General features: G+C 41.0%; 2 protein-coding genes across 9 annotated transcripts in view; both read right to left on the minus strand.

Annotated features, from left to right (window-relative positions):
- The window catches only part of erfl3 (Ets2 repressor factor like 3), a 41,379-nt gene extending 40,460 nt beyond the window's left edge, over positions 1-919 (minus strand). The window contains exon 1 of the mRNA XM_026939888.3: positions 352-919. Coding sequence (XP_026795689.1) covers positions 352-373 — 22 coding nt within the window. The 5' untranslated portion in view covers positions 374-919. The remainder of the gene's footprint in view (positions 1-351) is intronic.
- Positions 920-15,325: 14,406 nt separating this feature from the next.
- Positions 15,326-21,346, minus strand: part of pou2f2a (POU class 2 homeobox 2a) — a 41,311-nt gene continuing 35,290 nt past the window's right edge. For 4 of the 8 annotated variants that reach the window (XM_034307000.2, XM_026940159.3, XM_034306997.2 and 1 more), the window contains 8 exons: positions 20,312-20,453; positions 19,821-19,969; positions 18,795-18,986; positions 17,918-17,966; positions 17,691-17,826; positions 16,588-16,650; positions 16,040-16,113; positions 15,326-15,751 (listed from right to left, as the gene is read on the minus strand). In XM_034307000.2, the coding sequence (XP_034162891.1) occupies positions 15,450-15,751; positions 16,040-16,113; positions 16,588-16,650; positions 17,691-17,826; positions 17,918-17,966; positions 18,795-18,986; positions 19,821-19,969; positions 20,312-20,453 (1,107 nt within the window). In that variant the 3' untranslated portion in view covers positions 15,326-15,449. The remainder of the gene's footprint in view (positions 15,752-16,039; positions 16,114-16,587; positions 16,651-17,690; positions 17,827-17,917; positions 17,967-18,794; positions 18,987-19,820; positions 19,970-20,311; positions 20,454-21,346) is intronic. The other 4 variants (XM_034307012.2, XM_026940161.3, XM_026940160.3 and 1 more) reach the window with 3 other exon arrangements.

The raw sequence follows: 21,346 nt of genomic DNA on the forward strand, positions 1-21,346 counted from the left end.
CACACACTCGCCGGAGCTGGAGCTGTACTGAGCATGCCAGCACAGGACCGGATCCTGCTCAAGCGCTCATCTGCGGGACAATCCGCCACAATTTCGGCACAAGTCGGGGAAACAGAGCTAAAAGTTCACTCCGAGCGCCCAGACGTGCTGTACTTTAGAGCTTTGTTATTGTTACTGAGTCTAACTTGCATTTAAACACGCCGTGCTGATCACTAATCACTATCACTTTCTTCTCACTAAACTCGAAACACTAAAGCTCCACCAGTGTGAAAGCTCGGACTGTGCAGAATTAGCAGGGATTGAGGTTACAGCGGATTATTGAGGAAGAAAGGAGGAATTTAAAAAACTTACCCGTTTCTCCGGGAGTTTTCATGTTGTCTTTCAGTGTGCAAGCCGAGTCCCGTTCGGCAGAGGGCGAGAGTCGGCCTCACTCACGAGCCAAAAACAACGAGAAAGAAACTAAACTTTCACTAAAAATGTGCAGCCGCTGGCTCGCGCTCGCGCTCGGTGGCGCTCACTTCGGTTAGTCTGTCTCACACTTTTGGAGAGTGAGAAGTGGGTCCACAAAACTATACGGGGCGAGGTGAAGCGGAGTTTCCCGTCCCGAGAAGCGATCAATACCGTCCCGCCGAGAGCGGAAAGCACACGGCAGCTCCAGCTCCAGCTCCGGCTCCGGGTTTAGTGTTGCGCTCGGTCACGCGAGTCGGCGTTTCTTCGAACATTTTCTTTTTGTAACAGCAGTTCGTCTCCAAAAAGGTCGCCACCGACTCGCAGTAATTTAGTCAGCTTCCCACTCCCTCTTTCACACTGACTTTTTTTTTTCTTCTTCTTCCTCCTCCCACCACACACACACATACACATATACACACACACACTCTATCTGTCCTCCCCCATTCCTCCTCCTCCTCCTCCTCCTCTCTCTCTCTCTCTCTCTCCCCGTCTCTGGTGTCGTGTTTCTCTGCCCGCCCACACGGAGGAGGAGGAGGAGGAGGGGGGAAGGGGGCGGGGTCACGCTCAAGTCCTCGCCGGAGTCACGCCTCCTTTTGAGCGTGAGTGTGAGCGTGAGCAGGACGGACGCAGCGTCGCCGACGTACGCGTCGTCGCCATGGAGACCGCCAGCCACCGTTCGTCCGTGATGACGTTATCACATCCGCGTCCTACGGCTCCCTCTGAGAAGACAACGTGCCAAAGCAGCGTCGTCACGTCGGCAACGTCAAGCAACAAGTGTTTTTTTTTTTTTTTTTTTTAAATCGAGCACTTAGGCGTATATTCCTTTCATCTCATGCTAATTGTGAACACAGATGAAACATGTCTGAAATTGCATATTATCATACGTGGTTCAGCTCGTGCACTATTTTGACACACTGGTTAGTAACCAAAGTCCTGGAAATGATGTTAGGCTACAAAGAACAGATTAGGCCTAATCTGTGGTTTAAACATCTTTCTGAAAAAATCCCGAGGTCAGCAAGTCAGCCATAAATCATTTAACACTCTGTCCTGAATGACTGACCTGCCATAAGTGTGTTAATTAAACTTGGTTGTATGGATTATTAGCCATTCTCAGGCTAAATAGCTAACAGAGTGACTAACTTAGTCTCACACCCATCACTTCCTTTAGGCTAGATGAAGCTCAACTGACAAATTATGACAGTAAATATAAGACTACGAGAGTCTTAATGTGAGTGATTTATATCACGAAAAACACGAAGGTGCTGCAAACTCCTGGCGGAACAACAAAGCAACCAGAGCGGTCCAGAAGCTGAGTTTAGGCACTGAAATGAAAACACATTTGGCCTTAGGCAGGCTATGAAAATAAACACACAACCCTCTTACTTAATACTGTATAATAGTGTTAAGGACCAGTGTGTGGAAAGCAACTGTGTGATTCCTGTGTGATCATTTAAATGTGAGCTGTTTGCTCAAGCGTACACATCCTGTTTAAGTGCCAATAACTACAACCATGACAAGCTCTCTCTCTCTCTCTCTCTCTCTCTCTCTCTCTCTCTCTCGTCACACTTGGGAAGTGTAGCTCATCCCCTGTTGCAGATGAACCTGTAGATGGCCTTTTCACCCCAAATAAAATTGGAAATCTATCAGCACAAAATGTTTTAATATTACTCAATCCTGTATAATCCTGTATATAAAAATGTGAGGATAGTATTGTTTCACATTCACAAGTGTACACAAGCTTGCAATGTTTTGTAGCCTACTGTATTTGTAAATCCATTATATCTTCCATGTGCAGGTTTACTTTTGGATTTTTTCCTCACTTGGAAAATTGTTTAGTTATTTTTACATCCAAAAATGTAATAGGAACACTACAGTTTGTTAAAGTTGAAAATTCCAAGATGGCCGTGCATCCAGGTGCAGTGGCCCTGCACTGCCCAGAATATGCTGTGATATCTTTGATATCTTCCCCTGGTTATTCAGACAGCTGATGCTACAGCAGATATAAGTACAATATTTGTTGCGTTTGTACCTGTACTTGTACAGTGACATTAAATTCCTCTCCATTAATGACCTATAGCTTAGAAATCTGAATACCTAATAAGCTGCATTCCAAATAAAGTGTTAAGACCACATGCTGCTTTAATAAGCATCCCATAAATTAAGCATAAGAAGGAAACGTGATAAGTGGCCTTTATATGCAGTAACATACAGAGTGTGAATTTATCTCTTTGCAGACAGAATGCATTTATGAGGGGAAGCTGCTGTTTGCACCTTTATTGTCTTTTTCTTGTTGTTATTTATGACAATGAGTGCTGAAAAGTGCAGACAATTCTGTTCAGAGAGGAAACAGATGAGAAGCAACAGAAAAATGCAGTGTGTGTGTGGAGGAACATGGTTTTGCCCTCAGCTCCCCAGGGAAAACAGGAGCAGTTACTGTGATCGGCACTTTCCCACGTTCATATAGGCCGTAAACATTATCTGCTCCAGCTCAGACGAGTTCTTTCCTTTCCAATTTTACGCATTTTCTCTCTCGTTCTCTATTATTCGTTTGACTAGCACTTGTGCTGACTCTCTATATCTCTCTTTATCTCGCTCTGTCTTTGTAACGAAGGGCCTTCAGCAGAGGAAGTGTGGACAGTGAGTAGAGAGGAATGGGAGTGGGAGAGAGAAAAGACTACAATGTGCAGTGCACTGGAGTGAAGAGAAGAATGGACGAGGTGCATGCAAACAAGTAGTAATTGAAAGGCCTAGGAATAATGACTCAGTCTTACCATTCAAACATCATGGTCCTTTTTCTCTCGTGGTTAATGTACATAGCACATCATGCTCACTGATGACCAGTGTATTATCCTCTGTTAGTTCCTCCATTTCTCCATGTCTCTCATCACTCCCATCCTCATTGTCTATTGTTCATTTTCTGTCATGTACATCACTGCTTACTTTCTCTCTGTACAGTATACTGTATACCTTCACACACTTTGCTCTGGACATCAGGCTCCTGTCTTTTTTCACCACGTATATGAACTGGTGTTGACATGAATGCGTGAAGCATTTAACTGTTTTGGGCCTGATGACCTCATGACTAGGAATCATCACTCTTGGTGTTGAGTAAAATGTATTTTGAACTAGATCTATTATAAGGAAACCCCTTGTGCAACTGAGGGCTAAGAGTCTTGCTGAAGGGCTCAGTAGAGGCGGATTGGCAGTGCTGGGATTTGAGCTCACAGCCTAATACAGACGTGTAATTTAGTAATTGAGCTGCCACTGCCCCCTGTGTTTACCACTGCAATTGTGCAACCTTTGGTTTTCGGAAATGAGAAATGACACGTAAATTGTTCATGAAGATGGCTTTGGTCACAGAAGAGCAAAGTTGAGAAACTATGCTATAAGTAATTCTCTCATAAGTTTTAGTGTCCCACCCTAAAGATGACAAACACTTGGTCCATTCGCCTACACACCGGTTGACAGGTTCATGTGTGATTATGGGCAGTGAGTAACCACTTGAGACTTAAAAGACTTCCAAACAATACGAATGGTATAATGACTTGGTGCCATGAGTGTTTGTATATTATGTGTAATATATTTCCTGTAATTCATATCCAGTTTTTAAACAATGTACAAAATTTGACATTTAAGGTGTGGCAACAGTTTGGAGGAAGCCTGTGGCATTTTGATAGGGAAACACAAACACTCGGAGCTTTAATTAAACATACATGAAAACACAATTTATATAATGTTTAATATAAGTCTTTTGAGAGGTTCAGCTCAGTTCAGTTCCTCTTCAAATTAAAGACTGTAGAATGGGGTGTCAGGTTCATACCACTTCACAGTTTGCCATTCTCATTCATCTTCAGTATCCAGGTCAGGGTCATGGTGGATCCGGAACCAATCCCAGGATCATTGTATGTGAGGTGGAAACCAGAGAACCCAGAGGAAACCCATGTGGACACAAGGAGAACAGCCACAGAAACTCCACACAGGGTAATGGCCCAGTAGGACCTGACTATTAGGAGTTTAATTCTGGTAACTCCACTTCTCAGCCAATAGCAACAGATAAAGTGACATAAACATTTACATTAAAACATTAAAAGTTAGTTTGTACTTCTGCATTGAAGCAAGTTCTCATATCTGTGCCATGACGCAGAAAAGTGGTTTATGGGTAATCATAGCTCCCAGAGGTTTGCAGACAAGGCAATGTGCACACATAAAAAAAAATTCTCAGTTTATGTCAAACCTCCTGATATTTCCTAGTTTTTTCCATTGCCAGAATATTTAAACACTTTTGTTTAATTATGCTCCTTCATATGATCTTAAAGTTTCATTATGTGAAGTGGAGCCGCAACGAGTGCATCAAGTTTCAGCAGGGCCAATGGAATCTGGGCGATGCTGAGGGAAGTAGGCATTCATGGGCGTGTGTGTGTGTGTGTGTGTGTGTGTGTGTGTGTGTGTCAGTGGCCTCTTTGTCATCAAAGAACCTGTTTATTTTCAAGCTTGGTGCTCCAACTGTCAGGGGCCGCATAATACCCCACCATGTCTGAGTCTCACTCCTTTCACCCTCCCGTCTCTGTCTCTTTCTCTCTTTTTCTGTCTCTTTCTGGCTTTCCCCCTCTTGCCCACATTGCCCTTCCCATAAGGGTCATGCTTCATAGTTTCATCTTCAACTAATGTTCTTTGTGTTGTGTTTTCACCTGCTGCCCAGTGTAACACAGAACTGACAATCCCTTCTCTCTCTCTCTCTCTCTCTTTCCCTACCTCTCTCTCTCAGCTGGTTTTCACACATGAGTAATAGGATTACCACATACAGCTCTGAAAAGGACAGAGGCTAGAGAGGAGGAAAAACAGAAGAGGAGGAGGAGGTATAGCGCACGAGGGAGGAAGTGAACGGAGGCGTCAGTCGTGGGGTAATGAAGGGAGCAATTAGAGAGCGACAGAGAGTTTGCGGAACACGAAGAAGGTCAGAATAGAATAGATCAGGGACAATGTGAGTGTCATTAAAACCCCTGTCTGACAGAGTCTATAATATTCCAAGAGCAAGAGAGCATGAGGTACTGTCTGGCTGTGTGACAGTCGCTATATTAAGCACAGCATGTGTTGACAGTGTGTCCAGTATCTTGCTAAGGAACAAACTCTTCCTATTGGCACAGATCACTATTTCCCATTATAGTCTCTCTCTCTCTCTCTCTCTCTCTCTCCCTCTCTCTCTCTCTCTCACTGACCCGGCCATCCACCCCTTCATTCCAGGGTGTTTGCTACAGACAGATTTGGACTTGGCTCTGCCATGGCTGCTCCAACCAAGGAGCCAATCAGAGCCCAAATCTAAGCTGTATGCCCTCCCTCAACCCTCCCTCAGAGTCGCTGTGGTAATACTTCTCTCTGGCACTGAGGAGATGGCATCCACTTGCCCCTAGGTACCCCCTTAACGAAAGATCACGTATCCTACCACGCAAGCACTTGAACGCACACTGCAGGGTGTTGCGCTACTTCATGGACATTTACTGAGTCACATCTCACTCACAGGACTCATTATGAAACATTTATTGAAATTATGCTTGGAAATTGTGATGTGTCTATGTCTAATACTCTCTCTCTCTCTCTCGCTGTCGCTCTCTCTCGCTCTTTATTACATTTATGGTGCTATAGAGACATTTAGGGACAGGATTTTCTAGTGTTTCTGATTGCATTATTGTTGATTTTATGGTATTGAAAAATTATGACCATGAGAAACAGTGAAATATTTACAGAAAGTCTGTGTCTGCGTGTTTATGAGTGTATAGTGTTGGTGTGTGCAGGATGTGATGTGTAGAGGGTGTGCGTGTGCCGTGGGCACTGTAGTAGTCTAATGACTCATCTATTGATATGCCCTCTTCAGACGCCCCCGTTGTTTTTGAGTGTTCGTTGTAGACAGAGCAGAATGAGTCTATGCTTCCATATGCTCATGAACGAAGCTGTTCTAATTCACTGCCTAACAGGCCTAATATGCAAAGCTAAGGTGTACAGAGTGTGGGTCGCACATATGTTTTCAGCACATACACACTCATAAGTACACCTTTGCCTTCTGGGCTGAAGGACTGACCACCTGTCAGTGAAAAGGAGGCGACACTGACAGTGGCAGATTGTGAGTGGGAGCAAAAATGACTGACGAATCCTCTGACCAATCTGTACACAGATCTCAGCATGATACTGAATGATTATCTTGAGCAAACGTACAGAAACTGCATATCCCACGCAGGGAGTTGTTATCAGCAGAGTGCTTTTTTAAATAGGACTTTTGCATGTGAAAGTGATAGAAGACAAATGAACATGTTCAGTGTGGCTACACTAGATTCTTATCTATACTTTCTGTAAGTAAATGTAATCTGTAAATGCCATGATGAAGCCGTTAAAGTCATGTTGGGCGCACAGAGCAGTTCTACTCCTAGACCAGATGGAGATATTGCCTGTCACACTGTGGCACTGTGGCACTTTCTTTTAAGTTTAGTTTTACTCTATAATTCACTATAGTTTACTCTGGAAATACTATGATACAGCCACAGTTTCACTATGATATTTCATGGTAACTATAGACACTACGGTATGTGGTTAAGCTTCAGTAACATTGACAGTGATCAAGGAAGAACAGTTCAATCTCAAATCATCTCTCAAAGCTGAGAGCCACATTACATACACTGTACTGCCAAAAGTATGTGAACACCCAACCAATCACACCCATATGTGCTTGTTGAAAATCCCATTCCAGATTTAACCCCCTTTGCTGTTACAATTACCGCCAATCTTTTGGGAAGGCTTTCCACTAGATTTTGGAACATGTCGTTCAGCTATAAGAGCGTTAGTGAGGTCAGGCACTGATGTAAGGTGAGGAGGCCTGGCACGCAGTCAGTGTTCCAATTAATCCCAAAGTTGGGGTTGAGGTCAGGGCTCAACTCCAACCTTGGCAAACTGTGTCTTCATAGACCTCGCTTTGTGCACAGGGGCATTATCATGCTGGAACAGGTTTGGGCACCTTAGTCCCATTGAAGGGAATTTGTATTGCTACAGTATACGAAGACCTTCTAGACAATTGTGTACTTCCAGCTTTGTGGCAACAGTTTGGGGAAGAATCACATATGGGTGTGATGGTCAGGTGTCCACAAGCGTTTGGCAATATAGTGTATCCATGTTGTGTCTGTATATTCATCAGTAAGATGTCTCACCATGCATACTCCAATTATATTTTTAAAATTCTTCTGAACTCTTGATTGCTGCAAGATCAGAGAGCCTCTGGTCTGACTACAAGTCATATCTATAATCAGTGAACAAGTGGTCAGAGCTGTGTAGCAGTGGACACAGAAACTAGTCTAGAGGCTAGATACATAAAGAGCCAAAATCACAGCCCAGAAAGGTTACTGTGTGTGTCTGCATGGCAAAAATGTGTGCGAGAAGCATCCTGTTGAGCAGAGAAGCAGGAACACTGATTGCTCAAGTCCAGATGTCCCGTGAGTCAGATGGGCAAAAGTGAAGGTGGAAAATCATGGAGGCAGAGAGAAACAGAAAGGAAAGAAGGGAGAAAAATGATGACTAATTTGGCCTCTGATACCTTTGAGCTTTTTTTTAATGGGAAAATCATCTGTTGCACTAAATGTTCAGGGCTTAGCAGATGCTTCCATCTAGTGGTTAGACATAATATCTGCACATTCAACTCTGTGTGAGAAACACAGGAGGTTTAATACTCCTGGCTACAGTATGTGTGAGGGGAAAACATTTTCAGAATAGTTGGGGCAACTTTGTGATATATAAATCCTACCTTGTATATTGAAAAATATAAAATATTGCCAGTCAATGTAGAGTGGCTACACCCAAAACATCATACTACTAGCATGTTAAACATAGTACACCATGTATCTTGATATATGATTCAGTATGGTACTTCATACAATGATATCATTCACAGGAAGTTTATTATTATTATTATTTGTATATATATAAAGCTAATTCTAATTAACCAAGGTGAACATCTGAATGATATTCCCAGGTTAGTGGTTACTTCAAAGTGGAAAAAAGTGAAAGTTTATTCTTGCTAACAAGCAAGCCACTTAGCTGACAATCTGGCTAGCATCAGCTGTCCTCAGTTAGCTAGTCAAGTTAGCTAGTCAAAAATAAGCCAAAACAAACAAAAAACTTGCTATTAGCCATTAGTTCAATTTAAAGTAACTTTAAAAAAAATAGATTTAGCTTATTCTTTTGTCCTGAGTGATACACAACATGCTAGCTACATTAGTTAGCTAATAAGATGCCACATAAGCATTCAATCATTGCTGATAATTCTGACACATAATTAGCATAACTGTATTTACATTAGTATATATCTTTATTCATACAGCACTGTTCTAGATTTTATACTTAAAAAATAAAGACACATAAAACAATAAAAAATAAAACAACAAAATGAGACATTAAAAATTTAAACCATTAACCAGGTACAGCAATGAAAACAGCACTATCTAGTAAAAGCAGGTGAGTGAAAGCTCATTGGTGATTGTGTTGGCGTGACCTGTGGTGTTTGTGATTTTATTGTTTGTATTATTGTGTGTTTAATTAAATTAGATAATTATCTCTTGGATTCAATTAACTTTATTTTTATTTATCTAAGCCTGGGGAGTCGTGACATGCATGTGAATCACTTAGCTCCCTGGCTGTCTAATTAACATTATCTCCCCAAGGGACATATGGTAAGTAGCTAAATATGTTGTATCAGAGTGTCCATCAGAATCATATAGGCTACTTAATATCAGCGTGGGTCTTAGCTACATTGAAATGGCATGCAGTTGCCTGTAGTTCGTACTTTAAACACTGCTCATGTTACTAACAGTCTGGGCCAACTTTATTTCCAGGGCTAAACATAGCAGGACATGACACTAAACTCCCTGCTTGTAATTTGCTTAATAGACCTTTAAAAAGGCTGGCTCGACAAGGAGTGGCAAGATGTTTTTAAAAAAGATACAATGTCCAAAATAGTATTCTACCATTTTTATTTGGATGAGCGAGACACTTTCAGTTACAAAAATGACTTAAAATGAACAACACTGTACAATGAACAAGCAAGTTATTTTCATCTTTTTTTTCTTTTTTTGTTTTCAGAGATAAATACACTAAAAGGCTAACCTGTCACCATAGGGAAGAGAGGAAAGAAAGGGGACAGGGAAGAAAAGGACTATTCACATCAAAGGAAAAGCTAGTAGGGGCCACACACAGCATATATGTGCTCACACACACACACACACACACACACACACACATGCACGCACTCACACATGCACACAAACTGTATCAAAATAAAATAGGTACTGTATATGTAACGAACACACACTCAAATACATACACATAAATGCATGTACCTTTGCACACACACGCACACACACACACACACACACACACACAGAAGGGACAGATCAGCATCATAAAAGTAATCACAGACAAATCATGAACATAAACTATTTTATCATCATCATAATCATCGTCACCATAACCTTCACGAGAAGCAAAAGTTTTCCCCAATAACAAATAATTAAAAAATATAAATTTTTATCAAAATCATCATTTATGATGATTTGCTTTGGATTGCTGAGGCCATCGTTCCAGAAACTGGAGTTGCTAGGTGAACACACAGAGAAAGAGGTGGGGAAAAAACAGAAAAGCTGCAGAAGATGCATTAGTGGAGATCTTTGGTTTCACTAGAAGAGTTTAAGATATTTGCTCTTTTATTGTTATTCCTTTGGACTGAAGCTGTATTTTAAGTCAAACACAAAGAATAAAGAAAAGAGAGAAGGGTAGATGTCTTGCTTTCTTTTTCTCTGCTTTGCTGTGCTGTGTTTGACCATTACTAAGGAAATAACAGTGACCAGGCCCCTGTAGCGGTTAAGCAAATGGTCCAGGCAAGAGCCACTGTCAGGGTTAGCACGCCAGCTTTAGCTACAGCAACATCAGAAAATGTGACAAAAGCAATAACTGGCTTGCACTGAGGCTGCCATTGCACTGTTTCTGCGTTTAAATAATTATTAATATGTTAAAGATTTGTTTCAGGAAGTGTGTATGATGTGTCAAGTCTCCCAGTGGAGTGTTTGCTTTGGTATCGTTCTCTGGTGTTTCACCTCACTGAGAGACTACGAGACGCCTTACGCACGCTCCCTCAGTTCACACTGAAAATGATTTTAATTTCTGGATGACAGCAAGGAAGAGAAAAAGAAAACAAGTGAAAAAGAGTGGGAGAGAGAAATGCTGGTCCTGATTACACTCGCAGTTAACATGAGCCTAAAGCTGTCTGTGGTTCATGGAAATCAGACTATCAAGCTCCTGAGGTGGATAAGCTTCTCATTGCATTGCATATACTAATCTCTCTGTAGTGAAGACATTCTGTTATAATTTAGTGATCACTTGATGTAAACAGGAACCACATTCATTTACTCTCTGACTCTTTTGACATTAAAAAGTCACCTAGCAACAACAGTCTCAGCCTCTACCCAGTCACCAGCCCTCAGCACCTCTCACAGCTGACAGACAGGGCCGCTGGCCAATGGGCTTTCAGTGTATGTTCTAGTGAATCAGCCAATCACCGTGCACTCAAGCGCTCCCCGACCTAATAAGATGGTGTCAGGCTACAATTGTGAGCTGGAAAGGTGCAGTGGGCTTGCTGACTGTAGAAGTGGCTTTAAGGGCTGAAGGAAGGCAGAGGAGTTGAGCTGAGGTCAAAAGGGCAGGGAGAACATACGCCCAAGGTCTTCACAATGGTCCTGTTTCATTCCGCACTGTTGTTCACTCATTTCGACAGAACGTTGATTCAAAGGCTGAGAAGTGGGGGATGCAATTGACTCATCTCTGATTTGCTCTTGTTATGTCCTTACGACTGCTCAAGTGTCACTCTGAGTCATAATTGCCAGCTGGGAAATCAAGCAAGACGTTTCGGTGTTGTGATGTATAATGACTAGCTCTTATGTCCTTGTCCTCCAAACATGGCTTCACTAATCTTACAACTCTGCTGTTGTACACGAGCTACAGAGAGACAAGGTTGTAATGTATGGTGTACAGTTGGGGTCCACTCCATATGTTTGTGTTTTAGACCGATATAAAATTACAATTCAATCAAGATGTATCGTTCAAGACTATATCATTTAAAACTGATAGCAAAACAGATTTAGTAGTTTGAGAAATCAATAAATTAACCTTAAATCTGTTTGAATATCCCATTTATACAACATTTGCTGCATATATTTTGATTAAAATGTTAAAAATAACCCAAATGCTCCTAACACAGTGTTAATGGTTGATGTCCTTTCCTGATTAAAGAACAACAGCTCTTGGAAGTAGACTCAGACTTTTGGACCCTATTTCATCCTGAAAAACAGTGACGTGTGCCCCTTAGACTTAGCATGTAGACTTTGGTAAATGGTAAATAAAGCTTATCTGAGAAGCTCATGAATGCAGCACGAGACCATTGTGATTTTCGAACTTCAATCTGCCCCATGACCTCTTAGAGCTCGCCCAAAAGCAGCCCGTTTGTACACGCTACAAACAGATGCATCGTTCTGCTTAAAGCATTCGTTAGTTTGGTTTATCGTCAAAGAGAGTGAGGTATTTGAGGAACTATCTCTCTTCTCAACCTGATCAGACACAGACAACGAGAAAGAAAGCGGAAAGAAGGAAGTCGAGCAGAGAGCTAGAGAGAGAAAGATGGAGACAGCATCGATATGATTCTGCTTAGCTACATTTCTTCCCTAGTCTTCCACAGCCCTGACCATTTCTGCACAGAATCCCTCTTTGCACTTTTTTCCTCTTTTATCCAATTCCCTCCATCTTTCCTCTCTTCCAGTTTTTTTTGGTTTTGTAGCTGTTTAAAGCTTTCAGCTCAAGGCTCCGAGCAGCACTGCGTTCAACGCTGTCAATCATCATCACAGCAATGCAGTCAACAAACGATTACATGGTAAGACTCTCAGTAAGCACAAAGATTCACAGGAATATAAAAATCTGATCTAACAGAGTTCTAAAGTTTTAGATGACCACTCGTTCTGATTTGCTTTAGTTGATGGCTACATTAGAAGATCTAGACAAAAAAAAAAATTCTTCACATTCTTATACAGTAGATATAATGCTTATACACAGGGATTATTCAATGCTATAAGACTATAAGATCCCGTATCTTGACACTACTATCTAAACCGAGCTTGTAAAAAGGTCACCGTAACATTGTGCTAAAACGTTTGACGTTCATACAGAACATCATGTCAGCGTCTAGCGCAGTGCTGCTCTTCACCCTGATAGGTTATCCCTACACAGACTCCGCCCATAAAGGAGGAGCGGAGGGTTAAGAGGACAAGCTACCGTCCCTGTGTTGGTCATTAGTCGATAAGGACCAATGGTTGCATTCTTTTATGGATTTGGTTTTGAAAAGGTTGCCTTGGCGAAGTAGAATTACATTTTGACACAATCTGATGCCTCGAACATAGCAATAAAAATGCCTCTGGGATAAATAAATAGATAAATAAAATAAATTAAAATTCATAGATAAGTATAATCAGAACAATCACAAAAGAGGTGTGAGGTGGAAAAAGAAAGTCCAGAAGATAAACAGAAATATTTTGGTCTAAAATCAAGTCTGCAACTTTTTTTCTTTGTTGTTTTTTTTTTTTTTTTTTTAAATTTTTACCTTTTTCTATACATCAGCAATAAGTAAGCATTGTAACATAGATCATTTACTACAAAATCTATAGAAGCACTAAGTGATCCATTCCATCTAAACGGTCATGTGGAGAACAGGGTTAATCAGTCCCCTTTCAGAAGCTCTGATCACCTCCACGCCTGCGTTCTTATAGCACTGCGTGTTGCTGATCTTTTGGTGTATATTTTATTTATGAGTTAAAGCTTTGGCTTGTTATGTTCTTGGGTGTCTGTGTGTATTTGTGTTCACCTTCATCCTAGTTGATCTGTTTAGATGAATGTTCACAGTATTTCTCCAACCACCTGATGGAGTCTCTAGCACGACTAGGAACAAGGAGGGGACATAAAAAAGAACAATTCTATAATAATTGAATACACCCCCCCAAAAAAAATCATAGCACGCAATAACCAAAGGAACAGCAGCTACACACATAGAAGAGAAAAAATTCCCACAAACCAGACAGACGGAAAGAAATAAAAGAGCCAAAGGAAGAAAAAGAACATCCTTCCCAAACCCAAAAGAAACCAGCCACATCTCTTTAACTTCAGTGAGGTCATCAAAGCTCCTGTCCCAAGGACCAGGAAGGGTTCGAGTGACAGGGTTCGAGGAAGAAGAGCATGGAACCATCTGTACTCCTCCATGAATCCATCCATCCATCCATGTTGTAATCATCTACCCCGACATCATCCCTGACTTTCTTTCACAGATGGATGGATGGGATAAAGAGAGATCTTCTCATTTTTTCTTGTCTCCTCTTCCTCAGCTCCTTCCATATTTGGCTTGGAAACTTTTTGGTTTGCTTCTGTGAATCTCTGGAATTATGGTTGGCTGAAAAGTTTTTTTTTTTTTTCACTTCATACATGAAGTGGCAGGGATAATGGAAACGCCCGTTCCTCAAAAGTTCCCCCAGCGATGTCCACTCAGTGATGGCTGTGTGTGTGTGTTTGTGGGTTTTTTATTGTGTGTGTGTGCGCGTGTGTGTGCGTGTGTGTGTGTGTGGGTATGTATGTATGTATGTATGGGGGGTGGGAGCGCATCTGAGGGAAGGGGGTTTCCGTTCTCCTTCTGCATCGCAGTGAGAGACCCATGATGAGTCACTTTGGTATCCAACAAGGAGCAAGTATGAAGGAGGTGAAAAATGTGGATAATGGATTCAAAGTGTTTTTAATGGAGATAAGACAGAATGAACATGAATGTGAGACACAGACGTAAAACATGCAGGAACACCAGCTGACCTTGTATTAAATACATCTGATTTTCATGACATTCCCAAACAAACCCCTGGGTGGTTAACATGTGTGATAGACATGAAATTATGACATGACAGTGATGATGGTTAAACAACAAAAACAAAAACCTACTCAAATATGGATATTTCTGAATGGTAATGGGAACTAAAGCTAGACAGAAGAAATCCTGATAAAGAGGTAGAAAGCGGGAGAGATTTGTATATACCTAGAATTCTAGTGAAAAAACATTGACACTTCTGAGCTTTGCTCATTCACTGTTGCACAGCAATACACAGCTAATACTTGGATATTCACCACTTCACTAATTAAAAAACAATGACAATTTTAAGAAAAAAATACTGACATATTGACAGACAAAATGAGAGAATGTCAGATGAAATGATGGAGCGGGAGGTTGCTGGATCATTGGTGTGGGTCTGGTGCTGGACGCTGGACTATTTACAGGTCCACGGGATAAAGCTTTTCCTTCCGTATTTTTGGTTTTGGTTATTTTTTGGTATATGGGTTTTTGGTATGGTTGTCTTTTGTCACTGTGAGTCTTTTAAAGTTCACCTCTATCATATTTTTTTGGTTTAAAGTTCTCCAGACTGGTCAGAGCTGATGTCCGACTGCCGTTCTGCAAGAAATAAAAGTTTTTAGTTTTGCTATTTTTGGCTCAAGGATCATTAATAATCAGCTCTTTCCTCTGGTTCCTGCAGCTCTTAAACCAGTGTCTATTGTCCTTTCTTTTATTTCTTTACACTCTCCAGAGAAATAGAGAGAGAAAAAAAAAACAACGGTGGAGAAGTGGCTGCGCTCAGTTGACGTACCACTAGACCTCCAGGTGAATTTTTGGTTTACATGTAAATCTCTCCTCTTCACTTTATCTTGTCTTCACCTCTGTCTCTTCATCTCTCCCCTCTTCCACTTTGTGTATTTTTGGCATCAGGAGAGCGGGAGAGAGCAAGAGAGAAACAATGAAAGACAAAAGACGAAGGAAGAAAGAGAGACAGAGATGCTTTGGTTGTGATGGGAGGTTTCAGTTCCTCCTCCTGGTCCTGTGATTGGTTTCCTGGAAGTGTCACTCAATCTTGGCCGCTCCCCAGATCATGTGGGCTGTGTAGCAAGTCGCTGGAAGAGCAGGAAGAGTCAGGGCTCGAGCAGGGGGAGGGACTCATGCCATCCGGGAATAAAGGCCTGCCGGATTTGGAAACGATCGAGTTGCCCAATCCCAGAGCTGTGCCCGCTGCCATGGGCAACAGTGAAGGGTGGTTAAGGAAGAGAGAAGAAGGGAGTCCTGACCTTTGTCCTCCAGAACCACCAATCAGCACCTTGCTGCCACCTTCAAGACTGGAAATGGTGGTTTGACCACCACTGGCTGCCAGAGCTGAGAGAAGTGGGAGACAGATGAGTCATATTTAAGAAGAATAGCAATCTTATTCACAAAATAGCATGAGAAACAGAAGAATGAGATTTAAAAGAAACGAAATGAAAAGCAACAACGGTGCACATACATCACACAGAAAGCAAAGCACGCCACAGCACCGCACACTGACATGAGATGATTCCAACAAACACACTCATCATTTCATTTCATGTTCCTTTTCTTTTGTTCATCATTTCCCTCCCCATTTATTCCTCTCATTCCCCTGCTACTGCCTGCTTTCCCACAAACCTTGAATTGTGGCGATTGGGTTGCTGCCACGCAGGACTTGGTTCATTCCTGTGTTAACTCCAATCACCGTATTCCTGAGTCGTGCACACAAATACGCAAGCGTGCGCACACACAAAGACAAACAGCAGGGGGAAAGAAGAAGAGGAAAGGAAGAATACAGTAAAACGTCAAGAAGCATAAGAGATGGCACGCACTGAAAAACAAAGCATGTTATCTGAAGTGGGAAACTAACCAAAAAACTAACCAAAAAAAAAAACAAAAAACAAAAACAAAATTAGTCAGAATTTAATTAGTCACAAGCTGATTTTGCTTTCTTCTAATAATAGATTTCAAGAAGGAAATGATCTTACATATCAGGTCATATGTCTTTTATTGGACTATAAACAAAGTGTGACAGTGGGTTATAATGCTGTTATGTGTTTGTACTTGGGACTAGGTGACTTTTGCTTTCATCTTGAATGGTTAACTGTAATAGTATGACTGTGTGTGTGTGTGAGACTGTGTGTATGTGTGTGTGTGTGCGCACAGTCTTTTTAGATTGTATTCACCTCAGATTTGCAGCAAAATCGGTGATGTAGTTAGACACGTCACCGTTCTTGTTACGCCACGAACTGTGGACAGGAAAGCCATATACACACACATACACACAGACATTAACTATCATTACTGGCCAGCAAAACATTACAGCTTGTGCATTTACAGTATGCACTGTGAGTCAGAGTTTTTGAAACACATGCATATAGGTGTGTGCATACAGTAAGTACTGTATGTTTCTACTAATATACTGTATATGTGGGAGTATGCTGTGTGTCCATTCATGTGCATGGGTGTGTGACACTAATTATTAGATTGTGGTAAAAAGAATTCTCCAGCATTTTTCAGATTAATTTCTATCCATCAGCAGTGTATGTACAATAACCATAAACAAGAATATCAACACGTTTCTATCCTATACTGTGAAAAGAGCAATATAAAAATTTACTTATAACTCATTTATACAGAATTGGCCATGCTGTCTGAGTGGGAGGGAAGGCATTCTCTCTCTCCCCCCTGTCAATCACAGAAACACTAACCAATCATGGGTGTCTGTGAGCTCATGTATGTGGAAGAGGGTAGATAGCTCTTTCCTCTAAGTGTGTTACACTGCCCTGTGATGCAGTATGAGCAGCAGTTTGGCTGGCTTTACGTGTCTTGTAGGAAGCATGTGATAGCCTTCACCCTCCCTGGTTGGTAGCTGTTGTATGATAGGGGAGAGCTGACTCTTGGGTGGGAATTGGCAGGTGACCAAATTGGGGCGAAAATGGGAATTTTTTTTAAACCCTAATGGCAATATGACAATATAATATTGATACTGTATAAATTATGTCACAGTACACTTGTCTGAGATATTGTGCATATCAAGATATCTTTGTATTAACTTTTTTAATGTGGGTTTTTTTTTTTTTTTTTACAAATTACAGATTGACTGGAAGCAGCTGATCTGATGTTAATATTGTTATGCCCACAACAACCACCCTTATACTTTTATTATAAGTGGTTTCTGTCACATGCACACGGTACTGTACACATGGAACAGATTAGTTTGAATATGCTAGAGTGTTAGTGTGTGTGTTTATATGCATGTATGCACAGGTGTGCCTGTGTGTCTCACCCTGTGTTCAGATTTAATGCGTGAGTGGCAGGAACAGGGCTGGCGTCACTGCGAGGAGATGGAGTCACAGGTGAAGGGGTGGAGCTTGAGGAGGGACCAGTGGGGGTCAAAGGACAAACCGAGGGCATGGTGGTTGCTGTCAAGCGATGAAGACAAGGAAGGTTTTAACTCATTTCAGTAATAATTGAAATGTTATCTAACAGATTTAAGAGACTAGTCTCTCCTACCTGCTGTGCTGAGACTGGTAACAGGTTGGGATGGTCCCTGACCTTGCATCTGAGGAGAAATAGAAGAGAGGGAGTGAGAGAGAAAGAGAAAGAGGAGGAAAAAGGAGACAGGGACTATGTCACTAGTGTGCCATCTCTAACTTTGCTTTGAGAATCACCTGATCTAGACTTTACTCCTTAGGTAAATGGTCTATACCACTTCATTAGGTACATGTATTTTATTGGTAGAGCTACTAGTGAGTTACACTACCAGAATCATGCAGTTTGTCATATCAGGCTTTATTCGCTATTCTTTCATTACTGGCCTGTTTTATTGAATAATATAATTCATCTTTATACCTGTAAACCTATGGCGAAGTATGTGTGGTGATTTTTGGAGTTATGTGCCTATATACACTGGAATAGGAATAATTCATAGACAAAATACTCAGCTTAACACACTTCTCAGAAGCAAGTGATTCATGAAAAAGGCCAAGAAGAGGCCCAAAGTAAGTGGTTCACAAAGACTATCAATCATCCAAATCCTGGTTATAACATTTGTGTCAAAAATACACTGATTACAATTCACAATTGAATTCACAATTCACAAGTTTATAACCTATTAGTACCTAATAAAGTGCCTTCTGAGTACACATTAGCACTGAACACCGAATGGAGAGATGTTAGCAGCAAGTGTGCTTGGTTATTGTTAGGTTATGGTTTCGGTGGACTACGATCTGGTAAAGGCAAGCAATGACAAATGGATTAGACCATGTTCAGGATTTTATGGGAGAACGACCTGCCAGAAGAAGGCTGGTATAATCTGCGCATGCAGGAGAAACAATCACAGGGCCATTAGGGGTGAGCGTGTGGGTGTGAGGATCAGGCTGGGCCGTACCATGTGCGGGCTGTAGCAGGGGGGTTTGTGTGTGGCAGGCTGGGGTTGGCTGGGCAGGGGAGGGGTGGCACTGGAGGGGTTAATACGTTTCTCTTTCTGTCGACGGTTGCAGAACCAGACGCGGATCACCTCCTTCTCCATATTGAGCTGCTCAGCGATGAGTAGAATCTCCTCTGAGGTAGGCTTCTGGTTCTGAGTGCAAAGAGTGTGACACAAAAGCACAGTTTAATTGGGACATTACTATGCATTCCCAACATGCCTCACACTTTTAGTGACAGGGCTATGACAGTCACACCCTTATGCTATATTGGAATAAGGTTACTAAAACAGAATAATTACATTGTTTTCATAAACTACTAAAGACTAAAAGTGGTTCTCTTAACATGCCTTCAAGGTTCAAAATAATTATTATAATTAATATTGTTTATTCCCCAGTTTTCCTGATCAAACCACTGCAGATAAGTGTTATATGTCTTTAAACATTTGAAACAGTAAAAAAAGATATGCATTGTGAAATGTTTGTGTAATGCAAAAGAAAAAAATTCCTCTATTTTATAATTTTATTTCCCAAAAAAAAGATGTACGCTTATCAACAAGACAACAATCCAAAACATTTTTTTTAAAGAAAGAAAAATATTTATAAAACAGATATTAATATATAATATATAAATATATACTGTATATTTTTGAATCATCAAAAAAATAATAATTATATTTTTTGGGGTTTTTTTTGCTTTCACCTCTTGGCCTCTTTTTGGGCGTGTAAACACTTACACTCAGTGGTAGCAACATGGTACAGTTATCGTACAATGGACATTTCTAACCACCACTTTTTTCTTAGATTTGATAAATTCCAACTTTTCTGTTAACATCAGATTGGGAAAACTGTGAGATTGTGAGAACATAGCATATAACATGATCAAGCAAATATTTTTGTACATAGTGTTAGTTTAGGTCGAGCTGCGTTGATCTGCAGTAAAGTCACTAAACATTGCCCAAATGTTACTCGTATGTTCATTGTCTCACCGTGCTGAAGCTGCGCTCTAAAGCCACGCGCACATTGGTCTCGATGCTGGTGCGTTTCTTGCGGCGACGGGCAGGCAGGCCCTCAAAGCCCAGAGACGGTGAGGACAGAGAGCTGGGACTTGGCAAGGTACTGTCCATCGACATGGTCTCTGCACAAATTAGCAATCAGATGATCAACAACCATCTTTAACCAATATATGACTTTACTCTTTGTCATATACATATCATTATCAATAAGCATCTACAATAAGCAGGTGCTTAGCACAAATTCATTAATACACAACATCTTAAACTCCAGGAACTTTCAGTGAGTCCCAACTTGCAATCTTCACTCTTGTAACTACATAGCTCACTGTAGTTACTGAATAATTCATAGTAGTTAATTATACCTTATACTTTAATACTGTCAGTTCACAATAAATTAGTGAAGTGAACTAAATTTCTTCTGTTTCATTTCTTCGAGTGTTTTAGGTGTGTGATGGTGCTGTTACCTGCATCGGTGAGCCATTTCTCCAGGAGAGGTTTGAGTTTGCACATGTTCTTAAAGCTGAGATTGAGGGCCTCAAAGCGGGAGATGGTGGTCTGACTGAAGTCATTCCCATACAGCTTGCCCATAGCCAGTCCCACATCACCCTGCAGACAGAGAGAGAGAGAGAGAGAGAGAGAGAGAGAGAGTATACATGTAGCCATTACAATACACAATCAAGAGTGTAAAGGCAAGTCAATCCGAGTCTGCTGTCTTGTTTGATGTCACAAATTGTTTAAATGGATGACGATTACCTCTCTACATAGTTCTAGGTTGTGTTCAAATGCAGTCTCGTGTTTTGAAAATTTAGTCAGGACCCATGAGGGCCCCCATCACATAAAGACGACGGCTAGGGAATTTCCCCCTACAGTCACAAGATCAATGACTGCAGTGCTCAGTTCTGATAATTACTATATATGAATATTTCTCTTTTTTTGCCTAATACAGATAACTGTCATCTTGTCAGTTTCCAAGAAGTGAATGGACTATTAAATACAACTGTCTCCTTTTTCAACCAGGGGTTTTTTTGACTTAAAGTAACCGAATTTTTGCTGGGTTTTACATTTAGTCTAACAGGTCTATGCAAACACAGTCCATTAAACAGACATTCAAGAAAGCATTCACACCACCGTAGTGACTAGTGATATGAACTCCGATATGAACTCCTGTTCGATACTGATAGCTCTTAGATGAACATTTATAAGGTTACCCTGCACACACTTGCGTCCAACAAACTGACTCCGGGACTCTAACAAACTCCGGGATTTATTTTTTAAAAAAATGGATACAAAAGCAAATCTTCATCTTTAACTTTATTATATATTAATCCTGAAAAAAGAAAGCTCTGTATACACATATCATTTTATACTGCCTCATGTAAAGTGTAGAAACCATGCAAGGTAGGTGGTTGTTTAGCAATAGTTGTGTTTCTAAACAGTCTGCCACTGGAATACAGAATGTACAGATTGAAAAAGCTGAATTCCTTGCTGCTTGATTTAGT

This window comes from Pangasianodon hypophthalmus, chromosome 1 (assembly GCF_027358585.1).
Source record: "Pangasianodon hypophthalmus isolate fPanHyp1 chromosome 1, fPanHyp1.pri, whole genome shotgun sequence".
NCBI classification, from domain to species: Eukaryota; Metazoa; Chordata; class Actinopteri; order Siluriformes; family Pangasiidae; genus Pangasianodon; species Pangasianodon hypophthalmus.